Source organism: Neophocaena asiaeorientalis, unplaced genomic scaffold (assembly GCF_003031525.2).
Source record: "Neophocaena asiaeorientalis asiaeorientalis breed wild unplaced genomic scaffold, Neophocaena_asiaeorientalis_V1.1 scaffold26, whole genome shotgun sequence".
Taxonomy (NCBI): Eukaryota; Metazoa; Chordata; class Mammalia; order Artiodactyla; family Phocoenidae; genus Neophocaena; species Neophocaena asiaeorientalis.
In genome coordinates, this window is record NW_020173108.1 from 2,751,143 (window position 1) to 2,770,180 (window position 19,038).

General features: G+C 43.5%; 1 protein-coding gene and 1 pseudogene across 3 annotated transcripts in view; both read left to right on the plus strand.

Moving 5' to 3' along the window:
* Positions 1-18,470, plus strand: part of SEMA6A (semaphorin 6A) — a 130,383-nt gene extending 111,913 nt beyond the window's left edge. For 2 of the 3 annotated variants that reach the window (XM_024743393.1, XM_024743395.1), the window contains one exon: positions 14,226-15,753. In XM_024743393.1, coding sequence (XP_024599161.1) covers positions 14,226-15,424 — 1,199 coding nt within the window. In that variant the 3' untranslated portion in view covers positions 15,425-15,753. Of the gene's footprint in view, positions 1-14,225 lie in introns of all 3 variants that reach the window. The other variant, XM_024743394.1, reaches the window with a different exon arrangement.
* Positions 16,868-18,470, plus strand: LOC112398696 (uncharacterized; annotated as a pseudogene).
* Positions 18,471-19,038: the final 568 nt, after the last annotated feature.

Consider the following 19,038-nt stretch of genomic DNA (forward strand, 5'->3'; position numbering starts at 1 on the left):
TGGTTCCTATCAAGTCATATGCAGGTGATCTTATTTACAGAGAAAAGTATTGCTGATGACGGTAATAAAGGGAGAAAAATAAGATTCTCTTCTTTCCCTGACTCCTAAACTTGGACTGCATTTTCTCTGCCGTTTCTTCAGTAACATTACATAACAAAAATGTTTTCTGAGGAGTCTTCAAGCAAAATTTATTACTGGCTCTACAGCGCAGTATTGGATGCCAATATAAGGAATTAGAGGCTAAACTAGAGATAGACATAGTTCCTGTCCAAGAAATATCAAACTGCGAGACAGATGAAGCACACAAAGACGCAAAAATGCACCAAAAAGCCTTTACGACCACTATTGTCTTTGTGAACAAGGCAAAACGGTGCACGGCAGACTTTAGAAAAAGATGTTAGACAACTGAAGACAACCTGGCTGAACACATCAAGGACATAGCCCTTGGAAACGGCTTCTCTGCCCCTTTAGTCATCCCCTTCAGTGCCAATATTATAGCAGTCATATATCACTTGACAGGGAGGATGAGGGAAGTGAGGTACCTCTGGTACAGGACTCATTTAAAAGTTTTGTGGAAATGCTGGCAAACTCAGGCTCTTTTTGAACATTCTGAGCTCTATTTAAAACAAAAAAAACTTAACTCCATGGTAATATGCATAGCTTTTATTAGTAAAACCTATAGTATCACAGCCATTTTTAAATGTGATGGTAGAACAGGACCGTCTTGGAAGAGAACTCAGAGAAGGGGGTTGAGAGGGGTTCTATTTGATGGGGAAGGGGCTGCTAGCGGGGGGGCAAAGGGCTGCAACTTCCACCTAACAATCGATGACTAACTCAACCAGGTAGGAACGTGCACGGTCAGGGCCAGGGAACACTAAGAGATGGGGGACTGGTTGCTGTTGTTCCAACAACGCTTCTGAATTAGAGCTTCCTTATTTCTGGGGGGTTTTTTTGTTGTTTTGTTTTGGTTTTTTTGTGGTATGCAGGCCTCTCACTGTTGTGGCCTCTCCCGTTGCGGAGCACAGGCTCCAGACACGCAGGCTCAGTGGCCATGGCCCACGGGCGCAGCCGCTCCGCGGCATGTGGGATCTTCCCGGACCAGGGCACAAACCCGTGTTCCCCGCATCGGCAGGCGGACTCTCAACCACTGCGCCACCAGGGAAGCCCTGAGTTTCCTTACTTCTGGCTTTGAGGGTTAGAGGAAAGGTATCTTTCAAAGTTTGTAAGAAAGTTGGCATCTAAGTTGCTGTTGTTGCTGATGAAGATATAATTCTTGAAATTTAGTCCATTAGTATATTTTTAAATTTGTAAATTGTGCTAAACCTGCCCCATAAAGGCTTACTATCATTTTTGTTATGCTGTTAAGCTATTTTAATCTCTGAAAGTTTAGAGTGAGTCTGAAGAATATTTACGGGGAACCAGTAGAAGCCCATTATTTGGAGGCAGAAGAGTAGGGTTGCTACATAAAATGGAGTGCTCAGTTAAATGTGAATTTCAGATAAACCATGAATAATTTTTTAGTATAAGTATGCCCCATCTACTGCACGGGACATACTTATACTGAAACATTATTATTTATCTGAAGTTGAAATTTAACCAGGAGTTCTGTATATTTATTTGCTACCTGGCAATCCTACTGAAGAGGTTGCTGATAACTTCTCCAGTGAGTATATAAGATCTAATCTCTAGTCTACATTTGCCCTTCAACTCTTAGAAAATCTAAAATAACCCTTATAAGAGGAATTGAAGTAAAGATTTCATTCTGTGAAAAATATTATCATTGTATTAAATTCCAGAGAAATATCACTACAAGTTGTATATGCGTTTGAAATATGTTAGAGTAATTTTAAAAATTATCACTGAAAGCAAGCTTCCAAATACCACTTTTAAGTGAAGAAGGCTTAGAAGTCAAACTGTTCCTAAACAAGGGTATGATTAAAACTACTGTTTCTTTCTAATTTTAATTTAACCTCGGGTTTTTATCAACAGTTATGTAAACTATATGGGGTTATTTTTCTTCTTCAATTATATGGCTGCCTTTGTTTTCATTTCTCATTTCCACAACTTTGAAGGATATGAACTGGAATCAGAGCACTAGAAAATAATAGTTAATTTAATAGTTAATTTAAGAGAAAATGTAATAATGGTAACAATAACCCTAGTCTCAAAGAAAGGCAAAATGGCAACGTTCACTTCTTTCTTCGTTCATTCAACAGACGTTCAGCAAACATGCGCTACATATAAGCCTTCTGCTGAATGCTACAGTACACACTGATCTGATCCAACATAAGCCCTGCACTCAAGGAGCTTGCAGTTTAACAGGGGGTACACACAGGTGACATCCTGTCTAGCAGTGGGGCAGAGTGAAGTCTGAGAGTAAGAGAAGCATTTAAAAGGGCCAGAAAGGGAATTGAGATTATAAGTCATGCTAAGGGGTTTTGGCTTTACCTGTAAGCAGTGGGTGATACGAAGGAAGTTGGGTGGTAGGGAAGGAAATACAGAGGTCAAGAGATTGACAGATGACAGATATATAATAAATTGATTATTCAATCATATTAGGTGGTTAATTGCACGTACACACAATAAGCTTGGGAGGTGGAATCTTGCATCAATTTTGGATCTAAAGTGTGTTTCCACACATCACTGGCATTTTCTGTAGATGATCCTTGCCAAGCTAAGAGCTCTATCCTAGGTAAAGCCCCAAGCAAGCTCAACTCCAGACTCAGCCTTCTCTATCACTTTAGTTAAAACACTGGGGTGCAGGGCACATGGCAGACTTTTCATCCAGAACAGATTTTGAAATTGGTGGAGAGACTGAGAAAGAAATGCTAATATAATCCAGGGTGCCACCATTTATTTGTTTACTAAATTAATATTTCTTTATCACCTACCAGAAAAGGAATCTATTTGCAGTCTCTGGCTTTTCTTTGAGGCACCCAGGGAAATGATAGATTGTGAGGTCAGGTGCTGGGCTCTCTATTGGAAGACATGCAAGTTTTCCTGTGAGTGTGTGGCGGGGAGGATGCCCACGTGGTCGGCTGTAATTGTTCTTTCAGCAGTGTGGGCAGAGAGGTAGATTTGATCTAATTAATTTTGCATCCTCTTGACAACTTGCTGAATTTATCTAAGGTCTTGATGAGATTATTGTGGAAAGGGTAGAAGAAAAATAAAGTTAAATGTCAGGGCTTCCCTGATGGCGCAGTGGTTGAGAGTCAGCCTGCCGATGCAAGGGACACGGGTTCGTGCCCCGGTCCGGGAAGATCCCATGTGCCACAGAGCGGCTGGGCCCGTGAGCCATGGCCGCTGAGCTTGCGCGTCCAGAGCCTGTGCTCCGCAACGGGAGAGGCCACAAGAGTGAGAGGCCCGCATACCGCAAAAAAAAAAAAAAAAAAAAGTTAAATGTCAGCCATGTAGAAAGCTGTTTCATCTCCCTGCCTGCCTGAATCTGAACACCAGTATTTGAATTTTCTTTCCTAGAGATACTAGTTAAACCCTTTTCTCTTCGCCTAACATCATTTTCTCAAAAAAAAATGAACTTAAATTATGATTATAGAGACTTTAATTTTTTCTTTTAAAATCAGCAACTTAAACCTTGGGGTATTAAAAAAAAGCAATTCACCTTCTAAATGTGCTACTTACTTTAATCTGTAGCCACTTTTTCAAGCCACATCACCCTTGACATGAATTCATTTTGCTCCCACCCTTTTCCTTCAGTCTTTTTTTTTTTTTTCCATTCCCTCCTATCTTTTGCACAAAAACACACACAAATGACAAAGTTTTCTGACAGCTTAATGGAACTTTCAAGGACTACAGGGACTAGGTTAGGCATGATCATATTAACTGAACATCTGGTGTAGTTAAAAATGTGCTCTTTAGGGCTTCCCTGGTGGCGCAGTGGTTGAGAGTCCGCCTGCCGATGCGGGGGACGCGGGTTTGTGCCCCCGTCCGGGAAGACCCCACATGCCGCGGAGCGGCTAGGCCCGTGAGCCATGGCCGCTGAGCCTGCGCGTCCGGAGCCTGTGCTCCGCAACGGGAGAGGCCACAGCGGTGAGAGGCCCGCGTAACGCAAAAAAAAAAAAAAAAAAAAAAAAAAAAAATGTGCTCTTTAATTGGTTCAGCTGCACGGTGTTCATCTCAAATTTGTTTTGTCCTAACAATAAAATTGTGAAGAGTCGACATATATTTTGGAGCGTGTGTAATAATGGGAAAATAATATTAGCTTTGTCTCAAAGCTGTCTTTCTGATAGCCTCGTTTCTTGGAGTTAAAAAAAAAATGCTTGTAACACAAGTTTTACTTTGCAAACCTTGCTGCTCCACCAACAAAGTAGTCTAGCAAGGGCAAAAGAGTGGAAACCGGGAAATCTCTTGCGGACAGCCTCTCTTTTCTTGACATTATACCTGAGAATGGCCTTAAAAGCTGCAAGAGTTGCTCAGAATACATAATTCATGCCATTGCCATAGAGAGAAAGAGGACAGAAGAGCTGTGTCCACTCGCTGGTCCCAGGGAGACACAGGCTGTGCAAGTAATAAACAAGTGAAGTCCTGCAAAGCACGTGGACTGCACTGCGGGCCTGAGCAGACCTGCAAGAACGGTATCAGAGGTCAGTCTCCTGGCACTTTAGTGGTAGAAAGGCCCTGGAGTCTACTAGTGAAACGCAGTTGGATAAATTCACATATACTGGGTACAGAGTACACAGCTCTTAATAGGTGTCAGAAAGCTAATTATGGGCGGTATGAAGGTTTGTCATCCTTAATGAGTATTTCTTAAGCTCTTGTAAGTCTACAATTGGGCATTATCTTTGTGAAGAGATTCCTTTTTAATGGGATAACAGGAACTTCCCACTGCAATTATTTTTAAAATTTGTATTTTTTAAAAGATGCACTCTTTTTCAAATATGTATCTGCAATTAGATTTCTTCGCTAAAGGCAGGGGCAGCCATTATGAACTGTATAGAAATAATGGAAGTTCAGTATAGTCACCACTGACAATGCTTTATTAGAAGGGAAAATGATGTCAAGAAATTTATAAGGCAGCAAACTGTGTTATGCCTAACCTTTTGGACATATTAGAGCTTGTTGTTTCCAGTCCTACAGCCTCTTATTATTCTTAAATAATAGATAACACTGGACACAATCATCTGACATTTTGTTAAGGTAATAAATACACCGTAAGTGATGATGGGCCTTGCACTCCATGATTTAAAAGCACACAGCAGAAATTTAATGTAACTTAAAATGTCTTATGTAATTCTATGGATTTGCAGATTCAGTTCAACTCAGCAGATGTGTAAGCACGGAGCTCCACTGAGGGCACTTTTGTACCAGGCATTTTTATTACTCTAAAGCAGGACCTTAATATGGGGAATGAAACATGAGCTTGGGTCCCTCCTTCCATCCAGAAAAGAAAGGAAAAGAATCTTCCTGAGTTTCTTATTCTCTTGTCTGATCATGGAGGGGTAAGGGAAAAGATCCCCTGAATCATTATCAGATGTTGCTTGATGGCTGTGCATTGCTTGAGTGGAGTTGACTTCAAGGTGACATGTGATGCAAGCTTTAAAGGAGGTTGCTCTATTCAATAGTGAGTTCCTACCAAGCTTCTGCTTCTTCTGTCCCTGGGACTCAGTCCTGACTGGGCTCTCTAGTACCACCCACTACCTGACGGCCCCTGCGACAGAGTTGGGGAGTATCAACAATTCCCCTGTCTTTATGCTGAGGCAAATAAAGAGACCATGTGCATTTTTCCGGCAGCTTTTCGCTCTGGCATATTGGGTTGATTCTGTTACAGAAGTAGTGGTACAACATTTTAGGCCATATGTCAAGCTTTTGTCAGGTACCAAGGGAAAGTGTTAGGGATGTGTTTGTCTCTCCAATAAAACCTTATCCATTTTGTATTCTTTGTCAGAATATGGCAACTGCAAGAAAATGTCATACACGAGACCCACTAAAGAGTCACACTTCAGTGAACATCAAGGAAGACTTTATTCATTTTTTTTACAAATAATTTTGAAAGTCTGGCTATACACTGCCTCAGTAGTGTCTGGGGTTGGACTTTAAAGCATAACACCTTGATGCTGTTTTCTGGAATATTATTCATATCATTTAGGGCAGTGCCTCTCAAGCTTTAGTGAACATACAAATCATCTGGAGGCCATATTAAAACATAGATTTCGGAACCCAATCTCCAGAGATTCAGATTCAGAAGGTCCGAGTAGGACCCAAGGATTTGTATTTCTAACAAGTTCCTGGTGATGCTGACGCTGAGTAATACTGATTTAGGACACCTTCCAAGTTGTATGGGCTATGTTATTTAAGGTCACTCTCCAAGATTTTGTTGTATTTTTAAATCCTTATTTCTCCATCCTTGGCTAATACACTTGTACCCAACCAAAGCGTTCCATCAAAATAGCCTATCTGAGACCATGCAGAAGGCAGGTAACTTGTCAGAAATTCTAGAAACACTCCCCTTACATTATTGAGCATTAACATGTGTCCTGCACAATGCCCAAGATCATACGGCTAGTTACTTATAGATCCAAGACTTGAACCCAGGTCTTTGTGACCTCAAGATTTACGTTCTTAACCAATAATACCCAGCCCCATCTATAACCCAGATCCCAAGAACTATATTTCCAGCAAGTTTGTTTTAGGAATATTCAAACAAACCTATTTCCTCATATTTGTTTTATCTTCATTTGGCAGAGAAAAAAAAAAATCAAAGCACTGCAAATAATCCAAAGAATCACCTGAGTTTCACAATTTTATAAGGAGATCCACTTCCCTATTTTGTAGCTTTGATGCCTCTTAAGAGAGCAAACGAAGATGGGACCAGGAAGCTGGAAAACAGAAATGCTTTGTCTGGTTTCAAAACCTATTTAGATGTTGGGTTTCTAGCCTTATTAGAAAGAAAGCCTCAAAAGGAAGGAAGATAAACCATGCAAATTCTGCTTAAAACTTTGCCCATCTGAAATAGTCATTACCTTTACAAAGACAGTGACAGTCCTAACACATGGAACCACAGATCAACATTCCAGAGCATGGCTTTTTTAAATGATCTCATCATGACCCCCAGTCTAGACCTCAATCTCCACTCTGGGTGTAGCACTCCCCCTGGCAGTGCGGAGTCTAAAGCAGTGGAGCAGAGGAGGAACAGTGAACCCAGAACTCCCACTGGCACAGAGGGAAAAATGAAGTTGTATGCTCTTTCCCCCGTTCCCTCTTGCGATGGCATCCCAACAACAAGTAAAAATGTATCAGTTTCAAAGGTGATAGAAATGGAAGTGGATTCATCTGCGGACAACCACAGTCAGTATTATTTCAACTTATGAGTTTTAAAATAGCTTCTGAACTGAGGATATTAAACAGCCAGGAAGCTGCCTCTACTTTGGCATGGTCAGTCATTAACTTGATACATCTTGAAGACCACGGCCCCTCCCGGCACCTAATCTTCAGTCTGCCAGGGGAAAAAAAAAAAAAAATTGAAAATAAAAGAAAAAGGAAAGTTTGAGTTATAAACTCTGAGTCCATTTCCACGGCTGCTGGCAGTTCAGCTCATTTGTAAGCCATCTGGTTCGCATTATGCAGTAAGAGGAGGAGAAGGCTGCTTCCTGCCGAGATAACCACAGAGAGCTCCCACTGCACTTCCCCTGTGGTCATCTCTGTGGGCTGGGGTGTGGCTTTGAGGATAAATTGTCTCCAGTTAGGGTTTTCCCCCTATTTGCTTTTTTCTCTCTTTAATAGGGATTACAGCAGGCCCTCTGTGGTTAGCAGGGTGATGTTTGGCCCGTGACTCGTTCATTCACTCGTACTGCCTTGCAGGACTGTGAGGCTGGTATTTTGTGGCAATAAGATTTTCAGACAAGGAAGATGGGGCTGTTAGATTCCATCCACCCAAGTTGTTATGAGGATTTCAAGGGAATTACAGGCTTGTCTTACTACAAAGCAGAATGGAGAGTCTATTTTTAGGGCATCCCACTCCAGGGCTTTTCTTGGTATTTTGCCAACCTTCTTAGCTCTCAGGCCCAACACGAACCCCACTCTGGCTCTAGGATGGAGGAAATGTCCATCCTCCTTTTTGCCTTTGCATATTTCTCTAAAGGACACAGAGGGGCTTTGTTGTCTTTGTGGTCACCAGGTCCGCTTTACACAGATGCCTATTAATCACTTCACTATGGCGACAGACACATCCATCATATCACAGCAGCTCTGACACAGGCAGTCCAGTGAACGGGGGTGAGAGAGGAAAGTGTGCACTTAACCATTTCAAGGTACTGTCTGCCTAAGGCCTCAGGTACTTAGCAAGGTAACTGGGATGGGGATGGGTAGGGCTCTTAATTGGGACTTACTTTAATAGGTGCAATAGATTTCATGTATTTTTCTTTGTCTGTTTGGCTTCATTTTTTCATAGGACAGATAACATCTCCCAGGTATGTCTGTATGATGCAGGGGATAAGTACAGTTGAAGACAGAGTCTTAATTTTAATAACAGTAATAATAAATTCAAGTAGACTGGCTGTGCTTTTGATGCAAAGGTACTGACTCTTTGAAGCCTGTATTTTTTTCAATAATGGATTCAATGTGAAACAGAGTAAGCTGAAGCCCGCTCTGACTCGATGGTCAGCTTTCTCAAGCAAGAAGACCATTGAAATGACAGGTAAATTAACCAATAACTTTCCTTCCAAAACTGACATGTCTTCTAAATATCTTTTTCAGACTTTCATGGCTTTTCACAGCCTGCTTCCAAATGGTGTTTAGCACTCACTCCTAGTTTTCCCCTGCAAGTACTCATTCATTCATGCATTCATTAACTATGGATTTAACAGCTATTTACTGAACACCTTTATGCCTGGGGTTCAGCAGGAAATCTCTCCTTGATGATTTTAGGATAGAGAGGTGCAGAGCTCTGGGGACACTTACAGAAAGAAGGAAGAGCTAAACTGGCTTGAGGGAGTTGGAGAAGGCTTCCTCCTGGAAGCTGAGACCTAAAGGAGAAGGTCAGTGGGATGGGAGGTAAGCAGGGATATTCCCGGCAGAGGGAGCAGCCTGTGTGAAAGCCCAGAAGCAAGTGTGAATGCAGCAGAGAGGCTGGTGCCTACAGCTAAGAGACTAGAAGGAAGTTGGACCACTGGCCATTACTGAACACAGCCTTCACTTTCCTCCCCTCCATGCCTTGGTTCTTGTTGCTGTCTCCACTTGAGCTGACATCCTATGCACCCTTTAGACTTAGCTCAAATGTCACCTCCTATGTAAAGCCTTTGCCCATCCATATTAGGTAGAAGCAATGCATCTCATGACGCTTCCGCACTTTGGATGTAGTTGATGTGTGCGCACCTAACTTCTCCCCGACTGGATCACAGGGTTTGTGCCTCCTTCACCTTTGTCTCCCCAAAACCCAGCATAGTACTTTCATCTGTGCTTAGTAAATGTTTGCTGCAAGATGCTTGCCACCAAAACCTTATTAGTCCAGGAGAGTGACAGTCAAGGCACCAAGAACATCACCATCGAGCCCTGAGTTAGGAGAGCATATTTTCTGAGGTATGTTGTCCCAGAGCCTGGCACTGGGCTCCCTGTGCAGACTAGAGACAACAGCAGAGTACCTGCGAGCTACCAAAACCCATTATTTAAATAAAGAATTTGATGTGTGAAATTTCAGAGTGCATTGATATAGTCATCGTAGGAAAAACCAGAACTGTGCTGGGTTTCCTCTTACTTTGCAGTTTATAATTGTTCTTATTTTGAATTACATATTGTAGGGCCTGGAGGGCGGGGTTGTTCATAATCTTTTCATTGCTTCAGCCTCTAAAGAGCTTCAAACTGCCCCTCTGAGACCTCCTTCTAGCAGCATCTGAAAACTCTCTCACCTCAGAGGAAAAAAAAAAAAAGTGGATATTCTATTCTTTCTCAGTTCTGCCAATTTAAGGCATGATTTCAGAGAAATCTCTATGCCATTGTGTGTCTTGCTTCCTGCAATAGGAAGGTGGAAAGAATAACCATTTAGCACCTCGTGACTGGTGAGAAATAGCTGGCGGTTAATTAATCAATGCAAAGGGTTCTTCAGATACTGTTTTCATTACTAATGCCCCATTTTCAATTGGTGACAGCAGAAGGCCCAGGGGTTGGTGGAGGAAGGCATTTCAACAGCCCAGGGTGGAGCCAACTTTCCCCCTCTACAGTGGGGGACCGTGGGGAGGGAGTATACCACCCTACAAAGGCCGTCCACTTCCCCAGGGTTTCATCGCAGCACCTGAAGCAATGATGTTTCTCCAGCCCCAGCCCTTTGTAAAGAGGCATTTGTTTCGAATTAGTCAATTCTACTGGAGCACTCAGTTGTTACAAATAACCCATTTACCCTCACCCTCTCTTGTGGAATTATCCCAGAACAAATGTCTTTTCATTTTTAAAAAAGTTTATCCTATTATTATTTTGAATACATACTGATCATCTGTATAGATTCTTTTGCCTAATGGATGTTAGTATGATTATATTCTGTTGTATGATTAGAGATATGTTTCTGTGATTTCAGAAGCAAGGTTATACATAGTCACTCCAAAGATGACCCAGCAAATTTAGAAGTCCATTTAAAAACATGTCTCTACAATGTACTGCAAACCCATTTCTTTAATAATCACTTATTAAGTGTCCGACCTAAGAGCCCTGGGGATGGTTAGGATTATAAATGCATATAAAATATGGTCCCTGCCCTCAAGGAGCTGACTGCAGGATTATTATTCCTCCACAAGGAGTATATCATCTCTGTTTTGCTCAGCATTTCCCACTGTTGTTGTTTTGCTTATTTCAAAACTCAGGACCTACAGGCAGTCCTGAAACAGAGGTACATGTTCCCTGATGTTGCCTCGACCTCTGGCAACCCTTTGGCAACATTTGGACAGCTGAACGTTTGCAGCTGGAAAGAACAGGTCTATCCCTCCCCTGGGAGACCTATAGCAAATGGATTCTAATGGCGAAGCCTATGACTGTTACTCTTAAGCCCTCGGTGAACTACTAACCCACCATTTCTCTTTTGTGGCTTCCTCTGACCTTTAGATTTGTCCAGCAAACTACAGCACTTAAGCTCTTTCTTAATCATTATTTAAACTGATTCTTGTAACTACACAGTAAGGCATTAAGTGTGTTAACCCCACATTACAGATGGGAAAAACTGAGGCTCAGAGACGTTAAGTCATTTGCCCAAAGGTCACCCAACAGTAAATGGGAGCTTAAAACTCCAGGCCTTTGGAGAGCTCTAGTGTTGCACTACCCCCAGCCTCACTGACAAGTCTGGTGTGTTCAAGCCTGGGCAGTGACCATTGGCAAAAAGTTGATTTAATCATTTGCCCTTTTTCATGATATAAGTAGAAAGCTTTCAGTTTGGAAGGCATTTTCCAAAAATAACTTTTAATGTCTTATCTTCTTGACTTTCAACTTAATCTCTGATCTGTTTCTAACTTTGGACGTGGGGTTTCTGAATGTGCACAGGTGGATGAGGGAAGCCACCTGCTTCACGGTAGATATCTCAAAGCCGAAGAAATGCAGAAAGGTTTTTTGTTTGCTTGGTTGGTTTTTTTAACATCTTTACTGGAGTATAATTGCTTTACAATGGTGTGTTATCTTCTGCTTTATAACAAAGTGAATCAGCTATAAGCAAGAGGGATGTATATGCAGAAAGATTTTTAAGGACACTATTTACATAACAAAATGAGCCAGAGAAAGCCATCTGAGACACTATTTTTCTCAAAGGTCATACCCTGCTTGATTTGTTAACAACCAGAAACCTGAACTCAAATATCATCCACTAAAAGAGTTTTTACCAGTGAAAGAGCGAGTGGGGTCTATGAGTCTAAGACAGTTAAGGACCTTCAGACATGAAAGAAAATTATTTGGGAGCTAAAAGTAAAGAAGCAATAGATAAACTTTAAAATTTTGGAGTTCTCCCAATTAAACAATAAATGAAACAAATGGATTGCTCTAGCCTCCGGCTTTCTATAGTTCTCTTGTTGAGATGGTAATTTAAATTGTAAAATCCCAAAGTCAACTGTAGATAACTACCTATCACAAGTGTGAATCTACTGGGGAGGCTCAGCCCCCATAAATACAGTTGGCTGGAAGGGACCCACGAAATACCCACTGCTATGAAAAAATTTAGTACCCCGCATCGGTGACATCACCAATAAGCAAAATTAAACCCATTTTATTCACAGGTGTACATTTTTTGTGCCATCATATGTAGGTGGTTAAAAATGATGTTAAGTAGAAACCCACTCAAAACCAAAATTGAAAGAAAATCAGTTGCTATTTTAGCATTACAACAGGGAAATGCAAATTTAAGGAAGAAATTCTCATTGGCACAGTTCCTTGGTGACTAGGTATTAAAACATATTTGGATACAAGACACCCCACTGTTTGGGGAGCTCCACAACACATAAGGTGTGAGTTACAGCTGAATTTCCTGCTCGTTTTTGCTTCTCAGTTTCTACCCCTTAAAAGTTCATGAAGATAAATCTTGAAATATTTGACAAGTGTCACATACGGAAATTATTCAGTGTCTTACTATCTTTTCCCTGGGGTGAATTACCTCCCCTGCCCTTCACTACCAAGGGCATTTGTTTAATCACAGAATCTTTATTTCTCAAGAGATATTTGCTGCTTCTATTTATCCCCCCACCTGAAGTCACAATCCTTTGTCACAGGAGAATCATTTCCACAGCAACCAACTGTGATGTCACAACTGGGGGGAGGAGGAGGGTTCACAAAGAAAAGAGAAAGAGAACGTTTTCTTCTTCAGGCTAAGGTTTCTGAGATTTAAAACCACTGCTTCACCAATCAAAATATTTTAGCAGAAAAACTCCGTGACAAAGCTGCATTTCTTCAAGGTCTCAGCTGTGACACAAAGCATTTCAACGGAAGTGTAAGGGCTGTGTGTTGTGGGTTTGGGAAGGGATAGAGATTTTTATTTCATTTCATTCTAATTCTATGCCACTGATATCTGCCAGTAAAACACATTAAACATATTCCAGAAAGAGTTGATTTAGTCGATGAAAAATGTGTCTCCTGAGACCAGAGAAGGTACATTTTCTGTCTTACTATCATTTCCATAATAGGAACAATGTTTACATTTCCTCAGCCCATGCAGAGCCTCTAATGTATTCATGTTCTTTCACTCTCCAGAGGCAGGAATTGAGGTATTTGAGATTTTTTTTTTTTAGCTACTGCATCAAGCACTTAAGATCTGACAATTGTGATGTGTATTCTCACTTGGTATTAAAAAATAAAAGCTTCAGTGTTTGCATTTGATTAGAGTCTCTCAGCTTGGTGGCTAATTAAGCAGGAACAGGGAAAGCCACTTTCTTCAGAAACACAGCATCTTGGTTTACGTAGTGTAAGATTATTGACAGGTAGAGCCACACAATTTTTATTAAACTGAAGAGATTAGCTCTGCTGAAGAATTTCACCGTGACAACAAACTCTAGCTGTAATAATGATACCTGACACTTCTCAAACTCACTACAGGAGCCCAAATGGTCTCTTTTTCTAAATATTCTTTCAGCTCAAGTAAGGGAAGAGCTTCATTCAAACATTTAGCATATTTATCTGAAATTGAGTGTGCAACGGTTTTTTTTCTCCCTTGTAGAAGTGATGCAAAATCAGCATAAATATTTGTAATCTGTGCATTTTAGCTATTCTCTTACACTATAAATGATACACCCTGTCTTTCCCCCAATTGGTTGAAATGCTAACCAGCTTTTCTCCAGATAGAGGCCATGTTGCCCACAGGAAGTCATCAGCAAAGTCCCTGGAAGCCTGGAGTGGTGGGCAATTTGTTCATTTAACATGCATAAAATTGTTGCCTATTCCCCCAGACTCAAAATATCTCGCGGTTTTAGGACCGGGAAGATTGAAAAGAGATGAGAGGGAAAGAAGGATAAATTTTAGAAAGGAAAAACTTCCATATTCCACGGAGTGAAGCAAAGTAGAAAGAGCCTGTACTTGAAAAGAGGGGGAAACACTTTTAGAACACAAAGAGGGCAACAATTGAAGTCTATTTACATAGCTGGGGGTGGGGTGGGGAGGATTAATTAGTTGACGTTTGGCAAACGGTGTCTTGAAGACGAGTTCTGCGGAGGTGCTATTCTCACTTATTACTGTTATTAATTAACTGGGTGCATGCCAAACAAAAATCCGCCTCACGGTCTGCTTTCATTTCTTAACACCATATGCGATGTATTTTGCAGGAGTGATTCGGGAGAGTTATCTCAAAGGCCAAGACCAGCTCGTTCCTGTCACCCTCCTGGCCATTGCGGTCATTCTGGCTTTTGTCATGGGAGCCGTCTTCTCGGGCATCATCGTCTACTGCGTCTGCGATCACCGTCGCAAAGACGTGTCCTCCGTGCACCGCAAGGAGAAGGAGCTCGCCCACTCGCGCCGCGGCTCCATGAGTAGCGTCACCAAGCTCAGCGGCCTCTTTGGGGACACCCAGTCCAAAGACCCCAAGCCGGAGGCCATCCTCACGCCACTCATGCACAACGGCAAGCTCGCCACTCCCAGCAACACCGCTAAGATGCTCATCAAGGCTGACCAGCACCACCTGGACCTGGCCGCCCTGCCTACCCCAGAGTCCACCCCGACGCTGCAGCAGAAGCGCAAGCCCAACCGCGGCAGCCGCGAGTGGGAAAGGAACCAGAACCTCATCAACGCCTGCACCAAGGACATGCCCCCCATGGGCTCCCCCGTGATCCCCACCGACCTGCCCCTGCGGGCCTCCCCCAGCCACATCCCCAGCGTGGTCGTGCTGCCCATCACGCAGCAGGGCTACCAGCACGAGTACGTGGACCAGCCCAAAATGAGCGAGGTGGCCCAGCTGGCGCTGGAGGACCAGGCGGCCACCCTGGAATATAAGACCATCAAGGAACATCTCAGCAGCAAGAGTCCCAACCATGGGGTGAACCTGGTGGAGAACCTGGACAGCCTGCCCCCCAAAGTCCCCCAGCGGGAGGCCTCCCTGGGTCCTCCCGGAGCCTCCCTGTCTCAGAACGGCCTGAGCAAGCGGCTGGAGATGCACCACTCCTCGTCCTACGGGCTTGATTATAAGAGGAGCTACCCCACGAACTCGCTCACGAGAAGCCACCAGGCCGCCACGCTCAAAAGAAACAATACTAACTCCTCCAACTCCTCCCACCTCTCCAGAAACCAGAGCTTTGGCCGGGGAGACAACCCACCCCCCGCCCCGCAGAGGGTGGACTCCATCCAGGTGCACAGCTCGCAGCCCTCGGGCCAGGCCGTGACTGTTTCGAGGCAGCCCAGCCTCAACGCCTACAACTCACTGACCCGGGCGGGGCTGAAGCGCACGCCCTCGCTAAAGCCGGACGTGCCCCCCAAACCTTCCTTTGCCCCCCTTTCCACCTCCATGAAGCCCAACGATGCGTGTACATAATCCCTGGGGGAGGGGTCAGGTGTCGAACCAGCAGGAAAGGCTAGGCGCCCGCTCAGCTCGGCAAGGTTCTCAGCTGCTGAGTACCCACCCGACCAAGACGGCCGCGGCGGCGCCCAGGACTCTGGGTCCTCCCCTGAGATGCTGGGGGCGGGGGGGGGGGCGCTCTTGAAAATTGGGCCAAGCTGTTCGGTGAAGGTTCGCGACGCGGGACTCACCTCCATTCTCTTCCTTCACTCTTCCCCCACGCCCTGCAACAGGTCGGACTCACGAAAGACTTCAATCAGCATCACAAACATGAGCCAAAAGCACATACGCACCCACCCACCCAGCCCCGCGTGTGCGCCTGCGCGCACGCCAGCGCGCACGCGCACGTCACACACATGCACACACACGCGCGTGAACGGCAATTGCAACATTGTGTCCATGACTGCACCGAGCGCTGCCCAACTGGGCTAGCGTTCCAACCTGCAAAACACAGATACATTTTTAAAAATCATGAAAATTAAAAAGAATGCATTGATAATTCTAACTCAGACGTTAACAAGGGCAGAAGTTTACTATGCGCAGATACTGTGAAATGCCCACCAGTGTTACAGCTTTCTGTTATAGCAGATGAATGCCATGTTGGGCAACTATGTCATAAATTTCTGCTCCTCTCTTTTAATGAAATAACCTGACCGTTAACGCAAGTAACTATTTATTTTTCACGCTTTTTTTCCTTAAGGAAAGGACTCTCCACATACCATCCTCTGAACAGCTCTTCAGAAAGTCCCTTGACAGTTAAAACTATTTAACGTGAAATCCATTAACTGGAATAATTGAGTTTATTTTTACAATAAATTCACTGAGTAAGTAAGTTGCAGCTGGAATTCTGAGCTTTGTGTTTGGACTGATATCTAGCTAAAGGAAAAACTTAAGAGGGGAGTATTTATTTAAATCTACCAGTTAAATTTGCTGGTCAGGTCCCTGGCTTATAACATGCAAAAGAGTAATTAGTTTAAAAGTCCTTCCAGATCCTAACTTCTAAAGCAACCAGGAGAGGAACTTTTAGAATGGAACATCGCGTCCCATTGCTGCCAACATGGCTTTGTCAGTGGTTCCTACTTTCTGTGAAGGCACCAGCTTGTGATATGCCATCTCATTTCACTTTGCATGTGAGACAGAAAACAAAATCCACCAACCGTGTGAACTAATTAATATGCTGGCTGCTACCTTGCATCAATTAATGGTTTGATCACACAGGTTTTTCGTGGGGTTACATCTGTGAATAGCCTGTTTTCCACATGTAAATTTGTGCCTTACACCCTGAGTTGTGTACACTTGCAAACTGTCATTATGATCAACTTTTCCCCCTTTTGAAATAAATGCAGATATTTATTTAACCCTCCCTCCCCCCACCCCCAGTCCAGCCCTCTGGAAGATTAGCGTCCAGCAGATGGAAGAAGAATGCAGTGGTGATGGTTACAATCCTGCAGCCTGGGAAAGCTGGGCGGCACCACACCCTCCGATTCATGCATTCTTCTGGTCGTGCCAACTCCAACCACCCTTTGGCCATGCTGCCAAGCGTGGACCCCAGTGTTGTGGGTGGCAAATCTCCTTTCTTCCTCCAGAGCTCCCTGCTTCCCTTGTATTCTCAGATCATTTCAAAATGATGATATCCTCATTAGCCAGCAGAAAAGGGACTAACGTCCCAGTCCTCATTCCTGCTGTGTCCACTGCCTGGAGAACACAGCAGTGAGGTTGGGCAAGCACCTGGGTGGAGTCTCCAAGCCATGTGCGCAGCACACAGGTGCAATGCTCATAAAGAAATGACATGGAAATAGATGCAGGCAGGCTGGTCCCTGCTGTGATTAATGAGTAACTCCAAGTACAAGGCCAACCACAATGGATGCTACAAAAACGTTGACTGGGGCAAAAGGTTTTTAATTTTTTTTAATTTCTTTATCCTTTTGCGGGTATTGTTTGTAGGGGGAGGGGGTCGGGCGTGTGTTTTTCCCCTTGGTTTTCATTAGCTCAAGCACACACAAGGGACTTTTGTTTACTCTTACACGAACAAAAGAATTGTCAACATACTGTAAACTGTGAGCATTGTTGGTTGTTATCGGTTTTTTAAAAACAGCTAAACAGTATATTTAGTGGTCTCTTTGTCTCTTTTTCATTTCCAGTTTGATCTTCTGGGTTTAGTTTTGTCTTTTACAAAAAACTTTCTAAAAAAGACAGTTGGGGATAATTTTGAATTGGCTGTGAAAAGTGGTGCCTCCATAAACAGAGTGAGACCTGGGTGTGTCGCAAGGGCACGTGCACAGCCTTTTATTCCAAACACCCCTTGCAGTTTTGCTGTCGTTCGGGATAGGTTTTTGTTATTTTTGTGTTATGTTTTTGTTTTGTTTGTTTTGTTAGTGGAATCAATGTTCACACCCGGTGAACTCTGTACCCTGAAACCATGAAACTTTGCTACGAACAGAGATATTGTCTTCTTCCTTCTATTTTCTTTAGAAATGTGGAACTTAGGAAGGTGATGGGTATGTATCACCCTGCTACCTTCTCCCCCAAGCTTCACTCCCAGGGGTATTGAGGTGCAACACCTGCTCTCTCGTCCCCATGTGTGGGCATCAATGCCTCAGCTGTGTTACAGAGTCCTGTGTCAAACTTCCACCCCAGTCCCTGTATCCCACAACCCATCACTTGTGGTGTTAACCCTAAAATGCCCACAGGTATTGAGCTGGTCTTCTGCATTTAAGTATTTTCCCTTTTTCTTTTGCTTCCCACAGCGTGTGGGGAGAGGGTCCATAAACCTGAGTGTGCCTTTGCTTTCCACCCTTGCTAGACACTGGTAGATGCAACCAACTCAGAATTATATTTGTTGTAAAGTTGTAAAAATATTGTGATGTCACCAATTTTCCTTCCATCTCCACACCCCCTAACATCTGATTCACGACTTAATGTATGTTGTAAAAAAGAAAAAAAAGAAGGGAAAAAAAGACAAAAAGGCAAGGAAAAGGCTCTTTATTACTTAAAAGTAATAAAGCAAGACTGTTCTACATTCTCTTTTGTGTCCTGAATGCTTTTATTTATCTCATAATTTCCCCCTTTTTGCCTAGGGTGCTCCTCTTTCCTCCATCTCTATTTGGCTTCCAAAGCATAAATCACAATGTAGTTAGAACCATTTGTCTGCAATACCCACACCCTGCTCCCCAAATTATTGATATGTTCTCTCTGCCTGCACCCAGCCTGGAGCAGGATCGGAGCAGAAGCCACTGGTAATTAAAAGGCAGAGCATGCGTTGACTCCCTCAATTCATTTCATGCATTTTCTTTTTATGGGCTTGTTCATCATCAAACATTTATGGTAGGCTTGATAGTTAAGGAGATCAAGGCTAGGATTTTACTATGTAAGGTCCACTAAAAATAGAACCTGGGCTTCCCTGGTGGCGCACTGGTTGAGAGTCCGCCTGCCGATGCAGGGGACACGGGTTCATGCCCTGGTCCGGGAAGATCCCACATGCCGCAGAGCGGCTAGGCCCGTGAGCCATGGCCGCTGAGCCAGCGCGTCCGGAGCCTGTGCTCCGCAATGGGAGAGGCCACGACAGTGAGAGGCCCGCGTACCGCAAAAAA